Here is an 18,318-nt window from a genome sequence, read left to right as displayed (position 1 = left end):
TTGTTTTCTTAATGTTGATCTATTATTGAAAGCCTCGAAAAGGCAGCGTTGAATTATTGATGGGAGAGCAAGACATGTCATGGCATCCTCAAACCTTCTAGCTTGTTTGGGGCGAGATTAAAGTTTTAGCGGTTATTGTTTTTCTGCTTGTCAGACTCACTCTACATGATCCATAGTGATCCTGCGCGCCCAAGTCCAGGGGGGGGGTAGACGCCGTTAAACCTCTTCAACACGCCTTCTCTCTCTCTCTCTCTCTCTAGTTATATGGTAAAAAAAAGAAAACATGAACAACAGCAAAAAAGTTTCGGATCCTTTTATGATATTATGTCATATGCTATTGTGTCATAACGTAGTCAAAGTTTCCATTTGATCAATTTGTATTAATTAATGAGAGTCTCGCGAAACTCATCCAATCATCCGAACGAGGCACACAGGGTCTTATTAACCCTTTCTAATCGATATCCACTCCCTTTCTCTTAAGTGCTGCTCGTTCGTTTAGAGAGCCTGCTGTGTATTGATTGCTTTGTTGCTGATTGGAAGCTTCCCCTCCAGGAGTGGGGGGGGGGGACCTTAGCCAGGGTCACGGACCGTGTCTTTCGGTGTAGATCATCTTTCCCCTCGTCCCCCCCCCGTCCCCCCCTCTGTTACCACAGCTGTTCCAGTCAGCGAGAGGAAAAACATGGCGCCTGTGTGTGTGTGTGTGTGTGTGTGTGTGTGTGTGTGTGAGAGAAACTGCCGCGTAGCGTAACAAATGGGCTATGTGTTACTTTGGGTTTACGGTGACTGTTGGTGCCAGCGCTGCCCTGAAGTTGGCAGCTGGTCCTCAGTCACGGACTAGAGGCAGGTTTGTGATTTTACACGGCCAACATGTAGCTTGTGTGTGTGTGTGTGCGCGCATTCCTATAATGCCCCCCATATATATCCACACACATACACGCACCATTAAACTGTCAAGCGGTGTGTATACAGTGCTGCACAGTGGCATTTAATCTATAACTGTGACAGTCAGGCTTCCCTGGGTTTGACGGGGGGGGGAAAGCATAGCACAGCCTTCCTGTAACACACACCACTGACACACACACACATACACACACACACTCACTCTTTGAAATTCAAACTACATACCAGGTTTTCTTAAGGTGTGTGTGTGTGTGTGTGTGTGTGTGTGTGTGTGCGCGCATACGGTTTGTCATGCTCAAGCACACAGCAGCTGTAGAGAGAGCAGAGAAGGGGGGAAATGGGCAGAGGCAGCAGAACAGACAGAGCCCAGATAGACCTGTCAGCTGGGTGACATCCCCACATCTTTCACCTGCTGGGCCAGCCAGGGCAGGGGGGCTGGGGCTGAAGGATGGGGCTGAGGGCTGAGGGCTGGAGATGAGGCTGAGGACTGTAGAAGGGGCTGGAGATGGGGCTGAGGGCTGGGGAAGGGGCTGGAGATGGGGCTGAGGGCTGGAGATGGGGCTGAGGACTGGGGAAGGGGCTGGAGATGGGGCTGAGGACTGGGGATGGGGCTGAGGGCTGGGGAAGGGGCTGGAGATGGGGCTGTGGCTGTGGCTTGGACTGTTGTTTAGCGGGTTGGCAGGGCTAGAGAGCTAGCAGGTTGGGCAGATTTGTGCCGTCATTGAGTGTAGTTAAGACACACCGTCACGAGCGCTTCCTGTTTTTCTTTGTTTCCGGACGGGCTCGTCTCGAATATCCAATGCAATAAGACTTGCACGCTCGCCATTGATTATTAGACGTTGAAAGCCCGCTGATGACTGCGAACGCGTCCTCATGCAGCGGAAAATCCTATCTGTTTGATCTCACGCTAGCAGAAATAGGGGTTGCACAACAGAATCTCATCCCCTTCTTCTTATGTCAGCTATTCTTCCCAACCCACGGTATTCCCATGGGAACCCGATTCTGCTGCGCGAATCGCAGTCAAATCAGCACATGCCGCTCTTCCTTATCTGGACATGAAAGAGAGGATAATAGAAGAGAGAGAGAGAGAGAGGGAGGGGGAGGAGGAGGAGGAGAAGGAGGAGGAGAAGAAGGCGGGGCAGGGTCCCATGGGTGTGATAATACTCTGATACCTGACATTCATCAGGCAGCCTCTTTAAATCCAGCTCATCATCATTTCATGAGCAGGTATTGTGCTGCATATCATTGTCTGAGATCCGACCATCAGCCCCCGGTGTTTTTCCTCTGGTTGGAGATTGATTGGGCCGATTGGAGGGTTGTGTGTGTGTGTGTGCGCGTGCTCGTCTGTGTCCGTGTGTGTGTGTGCGCGTGCATGTGGTTGTCATGGGCATTATCTTTGTGCCACTACCACTCTCTGTGCTGAATAGGCTTGGGTCTTCACAGTTCAATGATATGATTGTGTTTTCCTTGGCTTGGTTCTGCAGTGTTCCTGACAGGCTTCTGTGTTGGCATGGTTGACAGCTGGTATGTTAACATGACCCTGTAGCATGCCACAACATTTAGCGTGTGTGTGCAGCAAACTCCCATCTCTCCTCTCTCTCTCTCTCTCTCTCTCTCTCTCTCAACCATATGACTTTCACCTCTGAGACCTCTCCTGTACCGCATACACAAAGGAGGGCCCATTCCGAATGCTGGGTCCCAGAGGACAGGCGTTGTGTTTGTCTGTGCCACGGTGTCCTTCAGTGCTGTGTCCTGAGACGATGGCGGATAAACAATCTAAACAAACATTCCCTCCCACTCGCATTGATCCCCCCAGGCCTCTCTCTCTCTTTCTCTCTCTCTCTCTCTTTCTCTCTCTCTCTCTTTCTCTCTCTCCTCTCTCTCTCTCATCTCCCAGATCGCCCCACCACCACCACATTGATTCTGCACACACCTGCACCCAATGTATATGAAAGCCAACCCGCATCCCCCCCTTATCCCCCCCCCTCCAAACCCTGCCAAAAAATGATAAATGAACGCCATTGCCCCCTTCCCCCCTCCACCTTTCTCTGTGCTTTGCGTTTGTTGTCTCGGGCCCTACAACCTTATTTATTTTCTTCCAAATCCAATAGTCAACCATCGTGTGGGCATGCGTGCGTGTATGTGTCTTATTCATCGCCCCAGTGCCTCCTTTTCATTTCCACCCCTAAACCGAGCAATTGCCTTATTTCAGAGCCTGCAGGGCATCCTTATGCATGACAACATACCATTAAAAAAAGAAAGATGATGAATATTTAGTGTTTTTTTTTATTTTTTTATTTTTATTTATTTTTTATACAGTTTAAGGCCAGAGGATGCTCCCTCCTGTGTCTCTCTTGGCTAATACACTACACTGTCACTCAGTGTTGACTGAGAACACATCTGGGAGTCTTCCAAAATGGTGCGAATCATCCGTTTCCCTTGATGGGCTTAAACACCAGTCATTTTCAGACTGTGATTCATCCGATATGATGAACCACAAAGCAGCTCAAATCACACCCCCACTCCCCAGCAGATCTCTTCTAAGAGACAAGTCAGATACAGTCTCTTATGTAGAGACTGAACGTGGTCCGTCCATCCCCCTGACACATGTATTTACGTTATGCACCATTTAGCTCTGTCCATTTAGGCCTAACCCTTGGTCTCGGCTATCTGTGGAATAGCTCTGAGCACATACAATGTCTCCTATCTCCTTATTGCTGGTGGCCCATTATTGTCCAGAACCTGTTCATGTCTGAAATTACTTGGGGTGGGGGGGGGGGTCGGGTTGAAGGTGTTAGTTTTCTCTCTCTCTCTGTGTGTGTGAAAAGGGAGAGGGGGGAGGGAATGTTGATGAGGTGTTGGTTCTCCACTCCACTGCCCAGGGGGGGGTAATCCTATCTTGGAAACGGCTCCATTTCCCAGCTTCAGTATCCCCTAAAGACTCTACCTGCCTTTACCACAGCTTTTCCCATGGCACAGTGATTCAAAAAACACCTCACTCTTGCTTTTTCCCACAGCGGCAGTAATCCATTTCACAGGTTCCCGGTCCTCTCAGATCCTCCATACCTCCAGTGCTGCCTGTAGATCCCAGATTGGAAGTGTCTAGAAGGGTCTTAGAGACACATCTGAGAGACTTCTGCCCATACATATTTCATCTTCTCTCCCCATGTTTTTATTCATCTTGGCCCTAATCGGCTCCACAAATCCTGAATGCATAATCATGCTATTATACTGTGACTCGTTATCGTCGGCTTCGAGGACCAGCAAGGCGATGCGTCTGCAGATGAGATGCGATCTGACAAATGTCTACACAGGGTTATTTTAGATTAGATTCTGACTCTGTTCGGCACAGAAAGGTGAAGAAAACAACCCAATCTCCCTCTCTTTTTTCGTTATATTTCCCACTTGTTTTACTGCCTTCTTCGCCTCAGTAATTGCTCCTATAGGGACAGACTGTGCTCCGTGGCCTGAACTTAAAGATCAGCCCTGGCCACTCCATCCCATTACTGCATCGCTGAATAACACCACAATCATTTCAATTACCACAGCGGCAGAATTGGGGTCCTCAGAGTGGGCCCCGAGACATAATTGGAGGGGCGTGGGTGATTTTGAGGGAAACGCTTTTTCCTCTGTGAAATTGCCTCAGTCTTCAGCACATAAATTGAAGCAGTGAAAAATGATGTGATAATTCAGAAGAAGCTCGGAGGCGGAGAGAAAACGGTCTGAAAGTCACTTTTCCCGGAGAATTAGAACGCAAAACTCCCATTTCCTCCCTCTCCGTCCTTCACAGGCGTGAAATGAATTGACGAAAAAGAGGGAGTCAGTGTAAATGTTTGCAGAGTGGCTAAAACGGATGCCGCTTGTGCATTCAGATTGGCTGAGGGGGGATAGGAGGAGCTGGGGAGAGAGAAGTCGTCGTCACGCTTTATTCGCGCTCTTCACGGACTAAGCCTTTAATCACGGTAGTCACAATGCATGCATGAAATGGAATTTGAATTTCAGATCAATTGATTCCATATTGATGAATGCCAAGGGAAGCTTAAGGAGAAGCTGTCGGTAGCTTTGAAAATGTAACCTGGCCCAGAAAGCCAGGTTTTTTTTTAATGCTTCTCCTGTGTGCTTATTTGTAGCTTTTAGATATGCGGCGAAACAGAATTTTCACATTCTTTTGAAGTTTTAATCTCCTCCAGGAATGAAAGAGGAGGATGAATCCATGCAAATGGAGAGATTTAGTTCAGCTGCAAGTACCACTCTATGCTTTATGAGAGGGAACTCACAACGTTCTCTCTCCATCAGGAGAACTATTGAAAGTTTATGGCAGTTGAATCCCAGTTATAAAGCATACAGTGGCACTTGCAGCTGAGCCACATAGTATTAATGGCTACCATGTCTCACATGTATGTATGCCTTCATTCAGGGTACTCAGTCGCCGGTTTTCCTTATGCCGTACGTACCAAGGCCAATTTGCATTTCCAGTCACTCCCAGACTTCAGTGGTGCTTACTGGCAAGCATAAGCTAAGTTAGCTCCCTGTAACAACACAATCGAATTGATTTGGATAGCGCTGTTTACAAATACAATTGCCATAAACTGCTTAGTTAGCAGAACTTCTTGGGAAACCGAAGGATATGAAATGTTTGCTCGTCTTTGAGTTTGCCACTTTGCGAATTGCAGAATGTAAAAGTAAAAAAGCCCAGCTGTTGAAATTTGGCACGCATTGGCACCGCTGTTTGAAACACGGCTATTACTCCTCTAGAAGTTGCCCATAGCAACAGATCTGGGGTCACTTTAAACCCTCTGTCAATCCTAACGTGAACCTGTAACATGGACACCACAAAACTGACTTTAGATCGTCTTCTCCGTCCTCCTTCACGCTAATTTAGAGATCTGAAATCCACCAGAGCCACAGTGCCAGTCATTAGCACATTTGGTGCTGTCGGCAGTGTTCAGATTAACAGGATTACAGATCGGGATTACACTGGGCTGACTCCCGGGACTGTGACCCTGACCTGGCCCAGGCTCTGACCCGATGGATCGACTCTGCTACTAGTTACGCCGTCCGGCCCGTTGTCCTTGTAGCATCTGTTGGCATGCTGGCTATGTTTTTGTTCTAACATTCATCTCTCAGGTGGTCCCATTTCTGAAAAATGCAGCTGCATTCCCCCTCCCCTCCCCAACAACAACAACCTATTTTGCAGTCCTCGGTCCTGTCGGCTTAACACAGTCCCCTGGTCCCTCCAGAACAGACTTTCTATGCCGTTGCCACAGAACGCGACGTACCTCTGGCGTTTCCATGGAGAGTGTGCGGTTGCCAAGGCACTTACAGATGGAACACGGAGGGTCATCATTTATTTCTGTCGGCGCCACCATGGGAAGGGAGGGAAGAGGGAGAGGGGGGTTTTGAGGGGCACTGGGGGTCTGTAGGGGCAGCGAGGGCCACCTTCCACTCAAGTTTATTTGTAAAAGGGGGCACCTCTGGCTAGCTCACCCCTGGCTCTTTCTGTTAATGTACTTTTCTTCCCTCACCAGCTCTCTCTCTGTCTGTTTGTCTCTTTCTCTTGCTCGCTCTCTCTCTTTCTCTGTCTCGTTCTCTTTCTACACATACATAGAGAAGAGCGGCCAGACAGTCTTCAGTTGGACCGAGGTAGAGGGGGAAGAGAGGGCGAGTAGGGGGGGGGGGGACAGGACGTGTGAGGCTGCATATGGCGGTCCTTAGTGTTGTTTATCCAGGGAGTTGTTACAGCTGAGGTCCAGGCCTCCATCTCTCTCTGTCTCTCTCTCTCTCTCTCATTAATCTAGCAGTGTTGTGGATATGGCCTGCTGCCGGTGGTAGTGTGTCTCTGGGTTTGAGTGACCACCCACCCTGAGGGTAAACATTACTCTGCCTCCGGCGCTGTCACCTGCTATTGTTTATTCCGTCTTGGCCATTAATCACCGGTTGATAATAGGGAAAATATGTTAATTGCTGTTTTGAAGACTTTGTAAATCTGAGATTGATGCTGTATTGCATCTCTCTCTTATTCCCCCGTCTCTCTCTTTCATGTTTCCTCCCCCTCTCCCCCATCTATCTGTTCGTTCATTTAGTAACTGCCTTTCATGCAGGCAATTATAGCCCTCATATTCACTGTGTTGAGCTGTGAGCTCTTGGAAAGGTTGGTTATCAAATAGACATTAGTCTCAGTCTGCCTCTCCCATGCATGAGTAAGACGGCGGATGTTCTGTTCAGTAGACTGGCAGAGTCTGTCTGTCTCTCTGTCCTCTCTCTCTCTCTCTTCCCTCCACCTTTTGGCTACTACTACTCTTTACCTTCCTGGTACGTTGGCTAGCTCTATGGCCCTTCAGGTTCCTACTCTAAACATCAAATATTCATGATTCTCTTCTTCCTCGCTCTGCTATGTAGCATTTATTTTATTCTTTTTGTAAAGGGGGAGGGGTGGTAGTCAACTTAGCAGCTCCTTTGAAGGTATGCAAGAGAGAGGAGTAGGAAAGATGGGGGGGGGAAGTGAAGATGTCGTGTGTTGAAATCCAAATAGCCACGGTTCACTCCCACAACGTTCTCATCTAATTTTCTCCCCCTGGCTGGCGTAACCTTGCTAAATGGCTTCATACCCACGGTCCTGCCTGTCTTCCTCTTTATTTTTCCTTCTTTGTGTGTGTGTGTGTGTGTGTGTGTGTGTGTGTAAATGCAACTCTTTGTGACAAGAGTCTGAAGGTCAACATTGGGGGGCGGTCATCACTGCGGAGAGTTGGGCAAGTCTCTGTTAGCGCTCTGTTTCCTTCCCCCCTCCCCCCCCTCAGACCTTGGCTTTAGATAACACTCACTCTGATTAATTATCAACAGAAAATGACTTAAATCCTTTTTCCCTCAAACCCCACGTCCATCGAATAGTGGCACGCTTCCCTTAAGCGACGTAACCACCCACCTGAGAAACGGCGACTAGCCTATGTGATAAGTTTCCCTCTCTCGGAGAGCAACTTGTCCTCTGTTCTGCTCTCATCAGCGCGGCCTGGCTAATCTTGTTTTGATATGCCGCTGCACGAACCAGTCTCCTCTCAGAGGCCACGGACAGGGAAAAGAGAGGAATCTTCAAGGGACCAGAGCTTGTGTGTTTTTGGTCTGTACCGGTGCGATACGTCCTCTGCACACCCACCCGCTTCGCTTCTTCACGCCCTCTCTTTACATTTCAAACTCTCGTCCTCCGTGAAGGGGGAAATTGGGAAGCCGCTCACAGGGAAAAGTGTGATATCCGCACAAAGCTCAGGAGGGAATTTTGGGCGTCTTTTTCTAGGCCGACTTAGTTAGACCGGAGGGAGTACACCACGGTATGCCACAATGTGTAGTTCACACAGTCGAGTCTGTTGAAAAGATATGAGGCTTTTCTCCCATTGAATGTCATGAGGAATGATATATGGCCCGATATGAGGCTTTACGCTATCTAGAGCTATGCTCTCAAAAATCAATAACTCGTTAGATGTAGACATGTCTGATGTCTGATAACTGCCCGTGTGGTACAATGTCAGACTTTTTTTCTCTCTCTCTCTTTCAATCTCTTTTAATTAAAGCTTTGATTGGGCCTTAGTATCCTTTTAATTCAGCTGTGTAATTTTTAATGATAACTTATGACCTTGATGGCTCTTAATGGGCATGACGAATGGTTTAAAGGTTGAGAGTGGTCTGTGCTTGTCTCTTTCTTTCTTTCTTTCTTTCTTTCTTTCTTTCTCTCTCTCTCTCCCCCTCTTGCGTGGGCTCCCAAAAGGAAATTGTCAGCCTGCTTTCAAGAAGCTCTCACTAAGAGCAGATCGTTGTATTCCGTCTCATATTTCAGGGAGGGTTCCAAATGGAGAAACGATGTAGGCTTGGCCTAGGTTTTATGTAAGTGACCTGTTTGCTGCTGTCTCGCGTCATCGGCGTAAGCTAAGCATCTTGAGCCGTACCACTTCATTCACATCTGATCCCCCCCCCACCTTCAGACCGACAGCGGTGTAGGAAGGTCTGTAATCTCTCTAAAACCCTCAGCGCGGTCATTAACCGGCAATTAGAGCGATCGCCTTGTAAATCGTTTGATTACAGTTTGATTGGTTTAGTTTAGTAAGTGTATCCTAATCCTAAGTGCAGTGCGATGGGAGGCTTTGTTACTGTTCTTCCTCCAGTCATGGGATTTTTTTTCTTCTGTCTGTCGCTGTTGGCTCCGCTGTTCTCTGCTTTTGGATCACTTCTCTGTGCTGCCTGTTTTCCTCTCCCCTCTTCCTCCACTCAATTGAGTCCATGATACTCTGAGGATCTGAGGGGAATGGGAGGCAAGTGTTCCCTGGGGCGATGGCTTCACTCTACATGCAGTCACACAGTCCGCCTGGACTCACTCGCTGGAATGGTCCGCCTCGGGGCTTTGTTGTCACTCTCATTTCGATTGCGTGGAGGCCGAGGACGGTTTTGTGTGTGTGTGTGTGAGTGAATGAGGGGTGGTTGTGAGTTTGTTCGGGGCGGGGGGATTTTGGCTGCTGTGTGTGTGTAGGTAGGTGAATGCAAGGACTACTTTTAACTGAACTTTAGGTTCTGGCAACAGCACAGTACGCACCTCCCCCACATGGGCACAAAACACCACAAAACATTTCTGGTGCGAACCGTGAGTCACTCAGACGTAAATGATGATGTTTTCTCTGTTGGTTTGTCTTAGCTGTTGTTTTTGGTTTTTCATGTTTCTCTGTTTGCTTTCTTTCCAGGTCGCCAGATATTGTCCAGTGGGAAATATTGCAGCTTGGATGACCTATAGGACCTCACTTCCCCCTCCCACCCCCCGGAGATCATCCACCAATCAGGAGCCTTGGACTACTTCAAGGAAGGATGTGGTTGGCTGGTTCTTGTGATGGACAGGTGACAGAGCCCTCCAGCAGCACTCTCCTCCAGTGACTACCTCCCCTTCCCTCCCCCCCTCCCAGGAGTGAATTGTGCCCCTGTGGTCAGAGACCCCCCCCCCCCCTCTCTCTCCCCACTTCTCTGCCATGGTGACATAAGCAACTTTACAACATGAGGGAGAGCCAACGTGAGACAGTCTCATTTCTTTCTCCAGTAGCCGCGGCTGTCTTTGCTGCCGCTTCTCTACCCTGTGGATCTACAGTAACAAAAAGACTGACTCTGCATTGATTTGATTCTGCTCACCCTATCCCACCTTGCCCCCGAGAGCGACTGTTTCCGGGGGCATTGCTTTAGGCTCGCTACTGGGACGATGCTGGGATGCGTGTCACGCCTGCGTCGGCTGGTCCGTCTCCTCCCCCTCCAGACCTCCCTCCTCCTCCTCTTCCTCTTTTGCGCCGTCAGCGTATTCGTCTCCGCCTACTTCCTGTACGGTGTCAAGCGGGAGCTGGAGCCCTCGGGAGGGGGGGGTGGGACCGGGGCGGACGGGGCTTCGGCCGACTTCGATGACCCCCGGGTGACCCCGTCACGGCTGCTCCCTCTGCGGGGGGTGTCAGGGGGGCCTGTCGGGGAGGCAGGAGGGACGAGGACAGACCCTGTGGTCTTGGTGTTCGTGGAGAGCCAGTACTCCCAGCTCGGCCAGGAGATCGTGGCCATCCTGGAGTCGGGACGTTTCCGGTACCGGACGGAGATCTCTCCCGGTAAAGGGGACATGCCCACGTTGACGGATAAGGAACGAGGGCGCTTTACGCTGGTCATCTACGAGAACATTCTCAAGTACGTGAACCTGGACGCCTGGAACAGAGAGCTACTTGACAAGTACTGTGTAGAGTACGGAGTGGGCATCATCGGCTTCTTCAAGGTTAGAAAAACACAGTCCAGTCCATCTCTCACTCTTTCTCCCCTTTTTTCTCTCTCTCTGTCTCTCTCTCCCTCTGTTTGTCTTCCTTAACAAAGCAGGATTCACTCGGACCCTCAAGGTTAGAGAGAATTGCCAATTCTAACTCCCCCTCTCTGTCTCTGTCTGTCTTTCTCTCCCCCTCTCCCTCTCTCACTGTGTATTGGTACTATTCCTGTTCCACCCCTCTCTAATACCCTGTGGAGCCTGGTAGCCCAAGGCCAGTTAACAGTTTAAATCATTATTCCCGGAGTGATGGAGAGAATGTGAAAGTGAGATAGAGGAGTGAGAGCAGACCAGGTGAGGGCTGGGGAAACCTAGTGGGATTTGGTATCGGCGGTATCTTAAAGAGTTGAGAGAAGGGAGTGCATCCCAATGACACGGCTGACTTCAGAGACGCTCGGATCAAACATCAATGTTCAATTGGAATGTGTAATGTCCTCAGTGGCCAAGGCACGGTTTTTAATCAATCTCTGTGTGGGCACACCTGCGTGTGGGTGAGTGTTAACTTAATAAGATTCTGTTTTCTCAGACGCCTACTCGGCCATCTTAGATACTTATTGAGTGAGCGAGAGGAAGACTATCCAGTCAGATGGTTGTCACGGTAATGGGGAAGTGAGAGAATGAGACAGTTCCTGTTTTGATGAGAAGCAGCTTAACGATAAAAAATGACAGAATCCTCTGTGTCTGGAACTCCTCACAGGACACTCTGGAGGTCTGGTATGCGTTTCTGTTCAAACTTCCGAATCTAGCAGATTAAAATGTGTGATTTGGAATCATGCTTTTGTGATGAGGCAGCCCAGCCTGAGACATTTAAAACAAAGTTCAAGTGTTGCCCTTTGGACCTTGAGGATGTCCTCTTGGCCAAATGGTAGACGCTTGGGTCTTCCACGTGGCAAACCTGGGTTCAAACCCCATCCCTCACAATTGCATAGAACTGACTCCATTGTACACAATTGAAAGTTTTATTAATTAGAATACATTTCTATCTGTAACCTTGACCAAACCAAAGTGGTTGTCCCTTCTTGATGACATCATCATTCTCCCTCCCCCCCCCATCCAACAGGCCAATGAGAACAGCCTGCTGAGTGCACAGCTGAAAGGCTTCCCCCTCTTCCTCCACTCCAACCTGGGCCTCAAGGACTGCACCGTCAACCCCAAGTCCCCCCTCCTCTTCATCACGCGCTCCGGCCAGCCTCTGCCGGGGCCCCTCCCGGGGGACGACTGGACTGTGTTCCAGTCCAACCACTCCACCTATGAGCCTGTGCTCCTGGCCAAGACCCAGTCCGCCGAGAGTGTGCCCTCGCTGGGGCAGAGCGCGGCGCTGCTCCCCTCCGTGGTCCAGGACCTAGGACTCCACGACGGAATCCAGAGGGTCCTGTTCGGCAACAACCTGGCCTTCTGGCTGCACAAGCTGGTGTTTGTGGATGCGGTGGCCTTCCTCACAGGGAAGAGGCTCTCGCTGTCCCTGGAGCGATACCTGCTGGTGGACATAGACGACATCTTCGTGGGCAAGGAAGGCACCCGCATGCAGGTGCCTGATGTGAAGGTAGGTGGAGCGGGGAATGTTTTTTTGGCTGGGGTCTTTGTGTTCTCTTGGCGGTGATTGTTCCTCTTACAAGGACTTTGTGAATGCTTGGAAGTAAATATCGGATCAACATGCAAAGCTTTTGGTGACATCAAGACAGACATCTTTTGTTATTTTGAGCATAACAACTTTTTTTATTTGAGGTTTTCTAGTCTGTGTTAGATACTAGGTAAAGCACATGAGAGGCATCTTTGTGTTCTACCACAGTACACCGCCTCTCCTTCCACCCACCTCTCTCTCTCTCTCCGTCTCTCTCTCTCTCTCTCTCTCTCTCTGTACATCCGTCTTGGTAGCCGACACAAGAGTTGACAGCCTTCACCGTTTCTACAGGGACAGAGAGATTCTCTCTCCATCCACCTCATGGCTATGAATATTTCAAGCACACAGAAACTTTCTGGTTATCTGTGTTTTTCTCTTTGTGTCCCCTCTGAGTTAGAAGGGCCTCCTCATGTGCAGGACTAGAGAGCTAGGAGGATCATCAAGGCTTCTTCTCTGGCAGCACAGCAGTGGGGAGTTAGGAATTAATCACGCTCTGACAGGGCGGGAGGGAGAGCGAGGGAAAGAAAGAGCGAAGGGAAGAGTGTGGGAGAGAGGGTGTGTAGCGTGGATTCACATACAGTGCGGAGATCAAATGAAACAAACACTCAAATCAGAGGAGAGAGAAATATCAAACGGCATGAAGGAGAGAAGAGAGGCAACCGGGGGTGGATGAGGATGTGCACAGGGAGATAAACTGCTGTGTGTGTGTGTCCATGTATGTGTGGGCATTTGTGTGTGTGTGTGTGTGTGTGCGGGCACTGCTTTGCTCACTCTCTCTCCCCTCCCTCTCTCAGGCGCTGTTGGAGACACAGAGAGAGCTGCGGACCCATGTTCCCAACTTCACATTCAACCTCGGCTTCTCAGGGAAATTCTTCCATGCAGGTAGGAGTGGTGGACCCCCCCCCCTGCCCCCCAGAGAGATGCTCCTAATACCTCCTGCTCTGTGTACTGACCCTGACCATTCATAACATCACTGTTCCATTCTTATGGGATTCCATCTACAAATCCAAGCAACTGAAGTTTTGTCTTCTTTCTCTGATTTGTCTCACCCACCTCCTTCCTTTCCCCTGTGTGCTCTCTTCCTTTACTCCCTCCTATCCTCCCCTCTCTACTCTCTCCCTCTCATGTTAATAAATAATTGGAAAAAAATAATTGGCTTCTGGCATTACGACTGCCAATGGCCCCTGGTGTGAGCATTGATTGTCTTATGATGACTGTTGGATAGATGATTCACTTACTTAAACAAATGTATTTGTTGTAAGTCGCTTTGGATAAAGGCCTCTGCTAATAAATGTAAAATGTTATGCCTCTCCAGGCTCAGATGAGGAGGACCTGGGCGATGACCTGCTCCTCTCCTACGTGAAGGAGTTCTGGTGGTTCCCTCACATGTGGAGCCACATGCAGCCTCACCTCTTCCACAACCAATCGGTGCTGGCCGAACAGATGCTGCTCAACAAGAGGTTTGCCATGGTAAGCCCCGGGGTTGGGGGGGCTGGAGCTGTGTTGAGCTAGCTAGCGATATCGGTCTGGCAGTGTGACAGTTAGCCATGTTGAGCTTCTTAGCCATGTTTGGTTAGCAGTGTTGTGCTAACAGGGTGACAGCATGATGCAGCTAATGTTATATGACTTGCTACCGTGTGGATCTCTGTGAATGTTGAGTAACCACTTGATCTCCATCTCCCTCTCTCCCTCGCACCCCTCGTTCCCTCCATATCTTTTCCCCCACCACCCCCTCCTTCCCTCTCCAGGAGCATGGTATCCCCACTAACATGGGCTATGCAGTGGCCCCCCACCACTCTGGGGTCTACCCTGTCCACCTGCAGCTGTACGACGCTTGGAAGAAGGTGTGGGGGATCAGGGTGACCAGCACGGAGGAGTACCCCCACCTCAAACCTGCCCGCTTCAGACGAGGCTTCACCCACAGCGGCATCAGCGTGAGTCCTCCAGTCCTGCTGCCCCCCACTCTCTATCGCCCCCTGTTTCGCCTCTACGCAAAAGTGTGTATGTTGCAAGGTTGAGATTTGTATTTGTCCTTTATTTATTCAGGGGAGTCCCTTTTGAGACCAAGGTCTCTTTTTCAGGTTGCCCTGATTACAAAATATATATACACATCACGATGATTTACATCAAGATATTAAAAGGACAGTTTATACAAGCAATAACATTTTTTTACAGACAACAATCAATTATAAGAGGACTCCTCCACCGAGGAATCCTTAATAAAGTTCCTAAAATGTCTCAATGATACTAAAGCAGCAAGTCTTAGTGTATCCTGCAGGTCATTCCATGCCCGAGGAGCACAATGACTAAAGGCAGTTCTCCCCAGCTCAGAGGAGACACATGAGACCTTGAGGACTAACCAATCTTGAGACCGTGTCTGATAAGTGCTCGGTCTCCAGGTGATGAGGGATGTAAGATAGTATGGGAGTTTATGGAGAATTCCTTTATATACATACAAGAGCCAGTGTTGGGTCCTTCTATCTAGCGGTTAGGGATGGCCACCCCACTGCCTGATTATAAAAGACTGTGATGAGTGTGAAACTTGTAATAAAATGGTATAATAAATCACCTATAAAAAAAACTAAGTGCAGAATGATAGACTGAAATTAACTCTTTCAAAGTGGAGGAGGTTGCATGCATATAAATGATGTCCCCATAGTCGAGGACTGATAGGAACATTGATTGTACAATTTTCTTTCTACTGTCAAGTGAAAAGCATGACGTGATGTTGCTATAGAAAAAGGCTAGTTTAACTCTCAGCTTTTGTTAATTAATCTATATGCGTTTTAAACGACAGCTTATCAATCCAGATACCAAGATACTTGAGGGGACTCTCTCAATTTGCCATCTGAGATGCAGATCTTTGAATCCATGGCCTTAGACTTCTGAGTTCTACAGAAAAGCTTATACTTACTTTTTGCTGCATTTAGTACGAACTAAAGGTCCACAAGTGAGCATTGAATGGCGTTAAAAGCGGTCTATAGGTTAGACAAAGCTCCATCCACAGAGGAGGCTGCAGAATAAAGTGCTGTATCATCTGCATAAAAGTGCATTTAAAACAGTGTACGGTAGGGGTTAAGTTTAGGGTTAGATGAGGGTTAGGGTTAAGGGTAGGGTTGTCCCAAGAATCCCATTTAGCATCTACCTTGCCCCTCTCTCCCCTCGCTTTCCTTTTCCTGTGTCAGAAACGACCCCCAGCACCTTACCATAGCCCCTACATCTCCAGTGTTTGCAGGTGTGAAGGGACCAGACAAGATTGCTTTGGCTCCTCCTCGTCCTCTCCCCTGCTTTTTCTGCCTCTTTCCTTCTTTCTCCCCCTCTCTCCCCCTTCCATCTTTACCCATGCTCATTGCTAATTATCCTGCTCCCCCACCCCCATGTATACACCTCCCTCTCACCATCACTTCATTCATCCCTCCCTCCCTCTTCCCTCCATCCTCCCCTCCCCTGAGATGTAGAACGGCAGGTTGGTTTTTATTTATATCACCGTGGCAACAGTGGCCTTGGGATGGCATGTCTCATTATTCTTCACGGCCAGTCCTTGAGGATTCCTCTACAGCAGTCAAGGATCAGGTTGCTAAAAGCTCTGGCCCTCCAACACTTATTCTGAAAACATCACTGATATACCTGGGCTTCCACAACAACAACAACAACAACAACAACAACAACAACAAAACACTAAATACACACAGTCTCAAGGGTACTCCACAAAGCTTTTTTTTCTTATTTTTAGAGCTGCATATGGTTGCCCGTAGCAACTCCCCCGTACCTGTATGATTTTATTGATGTTATGTGTTTTGTTAATGTGGTTTTTATACGATGTGTAGTGTGTTGAGATCTTGGTGAAAATGCACTTTAAAAGTAAATACACTTGAAACTTAACAATACGAATATGAAACGAAACCGCTGACAATGTTTCAAATGAAACCCCAGTCCTGTTCCTTTCTGTCCTCTCCTGTTTTTACAGCCTGCCTCTGTCTGTCTGTCTGTCTGTCTGTCTCTCTCTCTCTCTCTCTCTCTCTCTCCTGTCCTTGAGTAGCAGTCCCTCTCTCTCTCAGATAATTTGATATTCAGAACCCTAGACACTCCAACTGTATGTGTATTTACATGAATTTCCATATAGACTCGAAGTGCATAAGAGGTTTGCTTTCACTTAGTAATGAGAAGTATAATAATACGAAGATTATTGAAAGTAAAAGTGTTTATTGCCTGAGGTTTTGACAGATTTGCTTTGAATAGACTACTGGGACTGATGTCTGTGTGTGTGTAGGTTTTGCCAAGGCAGACGTGTGGTCTCTTCACACATACCATCTTCTACAAGGAGTACCCCGTCAGTCCCAATGAGCTGGACAAGCTCATCAACGGTGGAGAACTGTTCCAAACTGTCCTACTAAACCCTGTGAGTTAGCCGAAAGGCAAAGCACCATATACACACACACCACACAAACACGAACACACACACACACACACACACACACACCATATGTTCCATTCTGTTCTTCTGCTCAGTCCTCACCTCTCTCTTTCTCCTTCTCCTTCCCCCCTCCCCCCTTCTCCTTCTTCTCCTCCCCCACTCTCTCCTACTCCAGATCAGCATATTCATGACTCACCTCTCTAACTATGGGAACGATCGGCTGGGGCTGTACACCTTCAAGAGCCTGGTGAAGTTCCTCAAGACGTGGACTAACCTGCGGCTCCAGACCCTGCCGCCCATCCAGCTTGCCCAGAAGTACTTCAGCCTCTTCCCCTCCGAGAGAGACCCTCTCTGGCAGGTGGGTGTCTGAAAGAGAGAAGCTGAACTTTGACCCTCACTAGTCAAACACGTAATCTGTTACCAAGTAGTAGTGTGTTTGTGTTGAATGTTCATCTAAATGTTGTTCTATTCACTGGAATTATAACTATGTACAGTGCCCTGTGTAAGTAAAGCTTTTTTTGGTAGTGAAGCATTTTTTGTTTTTATTTTGGCTCTATACTCCAGATGTTTTGATTTGAAATCAAACAATTATTATGAGGTTAAAGTAGAGATTCTCAGCTTTTATTTGATGTATTTGTGTACATATTGGTTTCGCCATTTAGAAATGAAAACATTTTTTATATATAGTCCCCCTATTGCTTGTCTTGAAAGTGCTCAGGATTCATGAAAGAAATGGACATTAGATAACGAGTTTCATTAACTGCACCTACAGGATCCCTGTGAGGACAAAAGGCACAAGGACATCTGGTCGAAGGAGAAAACGTGTGACCGCTTCCCCAAGCTGCTAGTCATCGGGCCTCAGAAGACAGGTGAGAAAGATAGCACGACAGCACCCCCTACTGGCCACTGAGAACAATGCTTCTAAACGTAATATGAATGCTTGACATCACTTTAGCTTCATTTCACTTCACCTCTGATTTGATTTCGCTTCTGCATTATTCATGACCATCATCAGAGTTTGGAGGGGAAAGTTAGACTTCAACTCTACAGAGGAAGTGACATTTAACAGCCTTTCAGTACAGATTAGACTAACAGGAACAGCCTCGTGGCTCACAGATGGCCCATTCACACTCTCCTGCACAAAGGAAACTGGAAGCAGTGAAATGGATTGGCTCTTATGACTTGATTGATTTATTACACAAGCCATTGTTAAGCCTGTAGTGAGGTGCTTGGAAGTTGACCTGTCAATGCCCAATATCCTCCCCTCCCCTCCCCTCCCCTGCAACCCACCCTCTCCTCTCTCTTATTTCTTACTCTTTCCCTCCACCCCACCCCGCCCTCCTCCCCTCTCCATCTCTTTCCCTCTCCTTCCCCCTTCCCCAGGCACGACAGCCCTTTATCTGTTCCTGGGCATGCACCCTGACCTGACCAGTAACTACCCCAGCAAGGAGACCTTTGAGGAGATCCAGTTCTTTAATGGACACAACTACCACAGAGGCATCGACTGGTATGAACATTACGCAGAAAACAGTCTACTCACAACGTTGATTTCCCCTTTGTTCACCTTTT

At 48.4% G+C, this 18,318-nt stretch overlaps 1 protein-coding gene across 1 annotated transcript in view; it reads left to right on the top strand.

Moving 5' to 3' along the window:
• ndst1b (N-deacetylase/N-sulfotransferase (heparan glucosaminyl) 1b) overlaps nt 1-18,318 on the top strand; it is a 35,331-nt gene that overhangs the window by 13,187 nt on the left and 3,826 nt on the right. Inside the window, exons 2-10 of the mRNA XM_083685823.1 lie at nt 9,621-10,672; nt 11,775-12,257; nt 13,130-13,217; nt 13,651-13,805; nt 14,084-14,269; nt 16,606-16,734; nt 16,925-17,107; nt 17,522-17,618; nt 18,133-18,256. Of these exons, the coding sequence (XP_083541949.1) occupies nt 10,124-10,672; nt 11,775-12,257; nt 13,130-13,217; nt 13,651-13,805; nt 14,084-14,269; nt 16,606-16,734; nt 16,925-17,107; nt 17,522-17,618; nt 18,133-18,256 (1,994 nt within the window). The 5' untranslated portion in view covers nt 9,621-10,123. The remainder of the gene's footprint in view (nt 1-9,620; nt 10,673-11,774; nt 12,258-13,129; nt 13,218-13,650; nt 13,806-14,083; nt 14,270-16,605; nt 16,735-16,924; nt 17,108-17,521; nt 17,619-18,132; nt 18,257-18,318) is intronic.

The sequence above is a fragment of the Argentina silus genome, assembly GCF_951799395.1.
Source record: "Argentina silus genome assembly, chromosome: 15".
Taxonomy (NCBI): Eukaryota; Metazoa; Chordata; class Actinopteri; order Argentiniformes; family Argentinidae; genus Argentina; species Argentina silus.
This window is presented reverse-complemented; position numbering and strand designations above follow the sequence as displayed.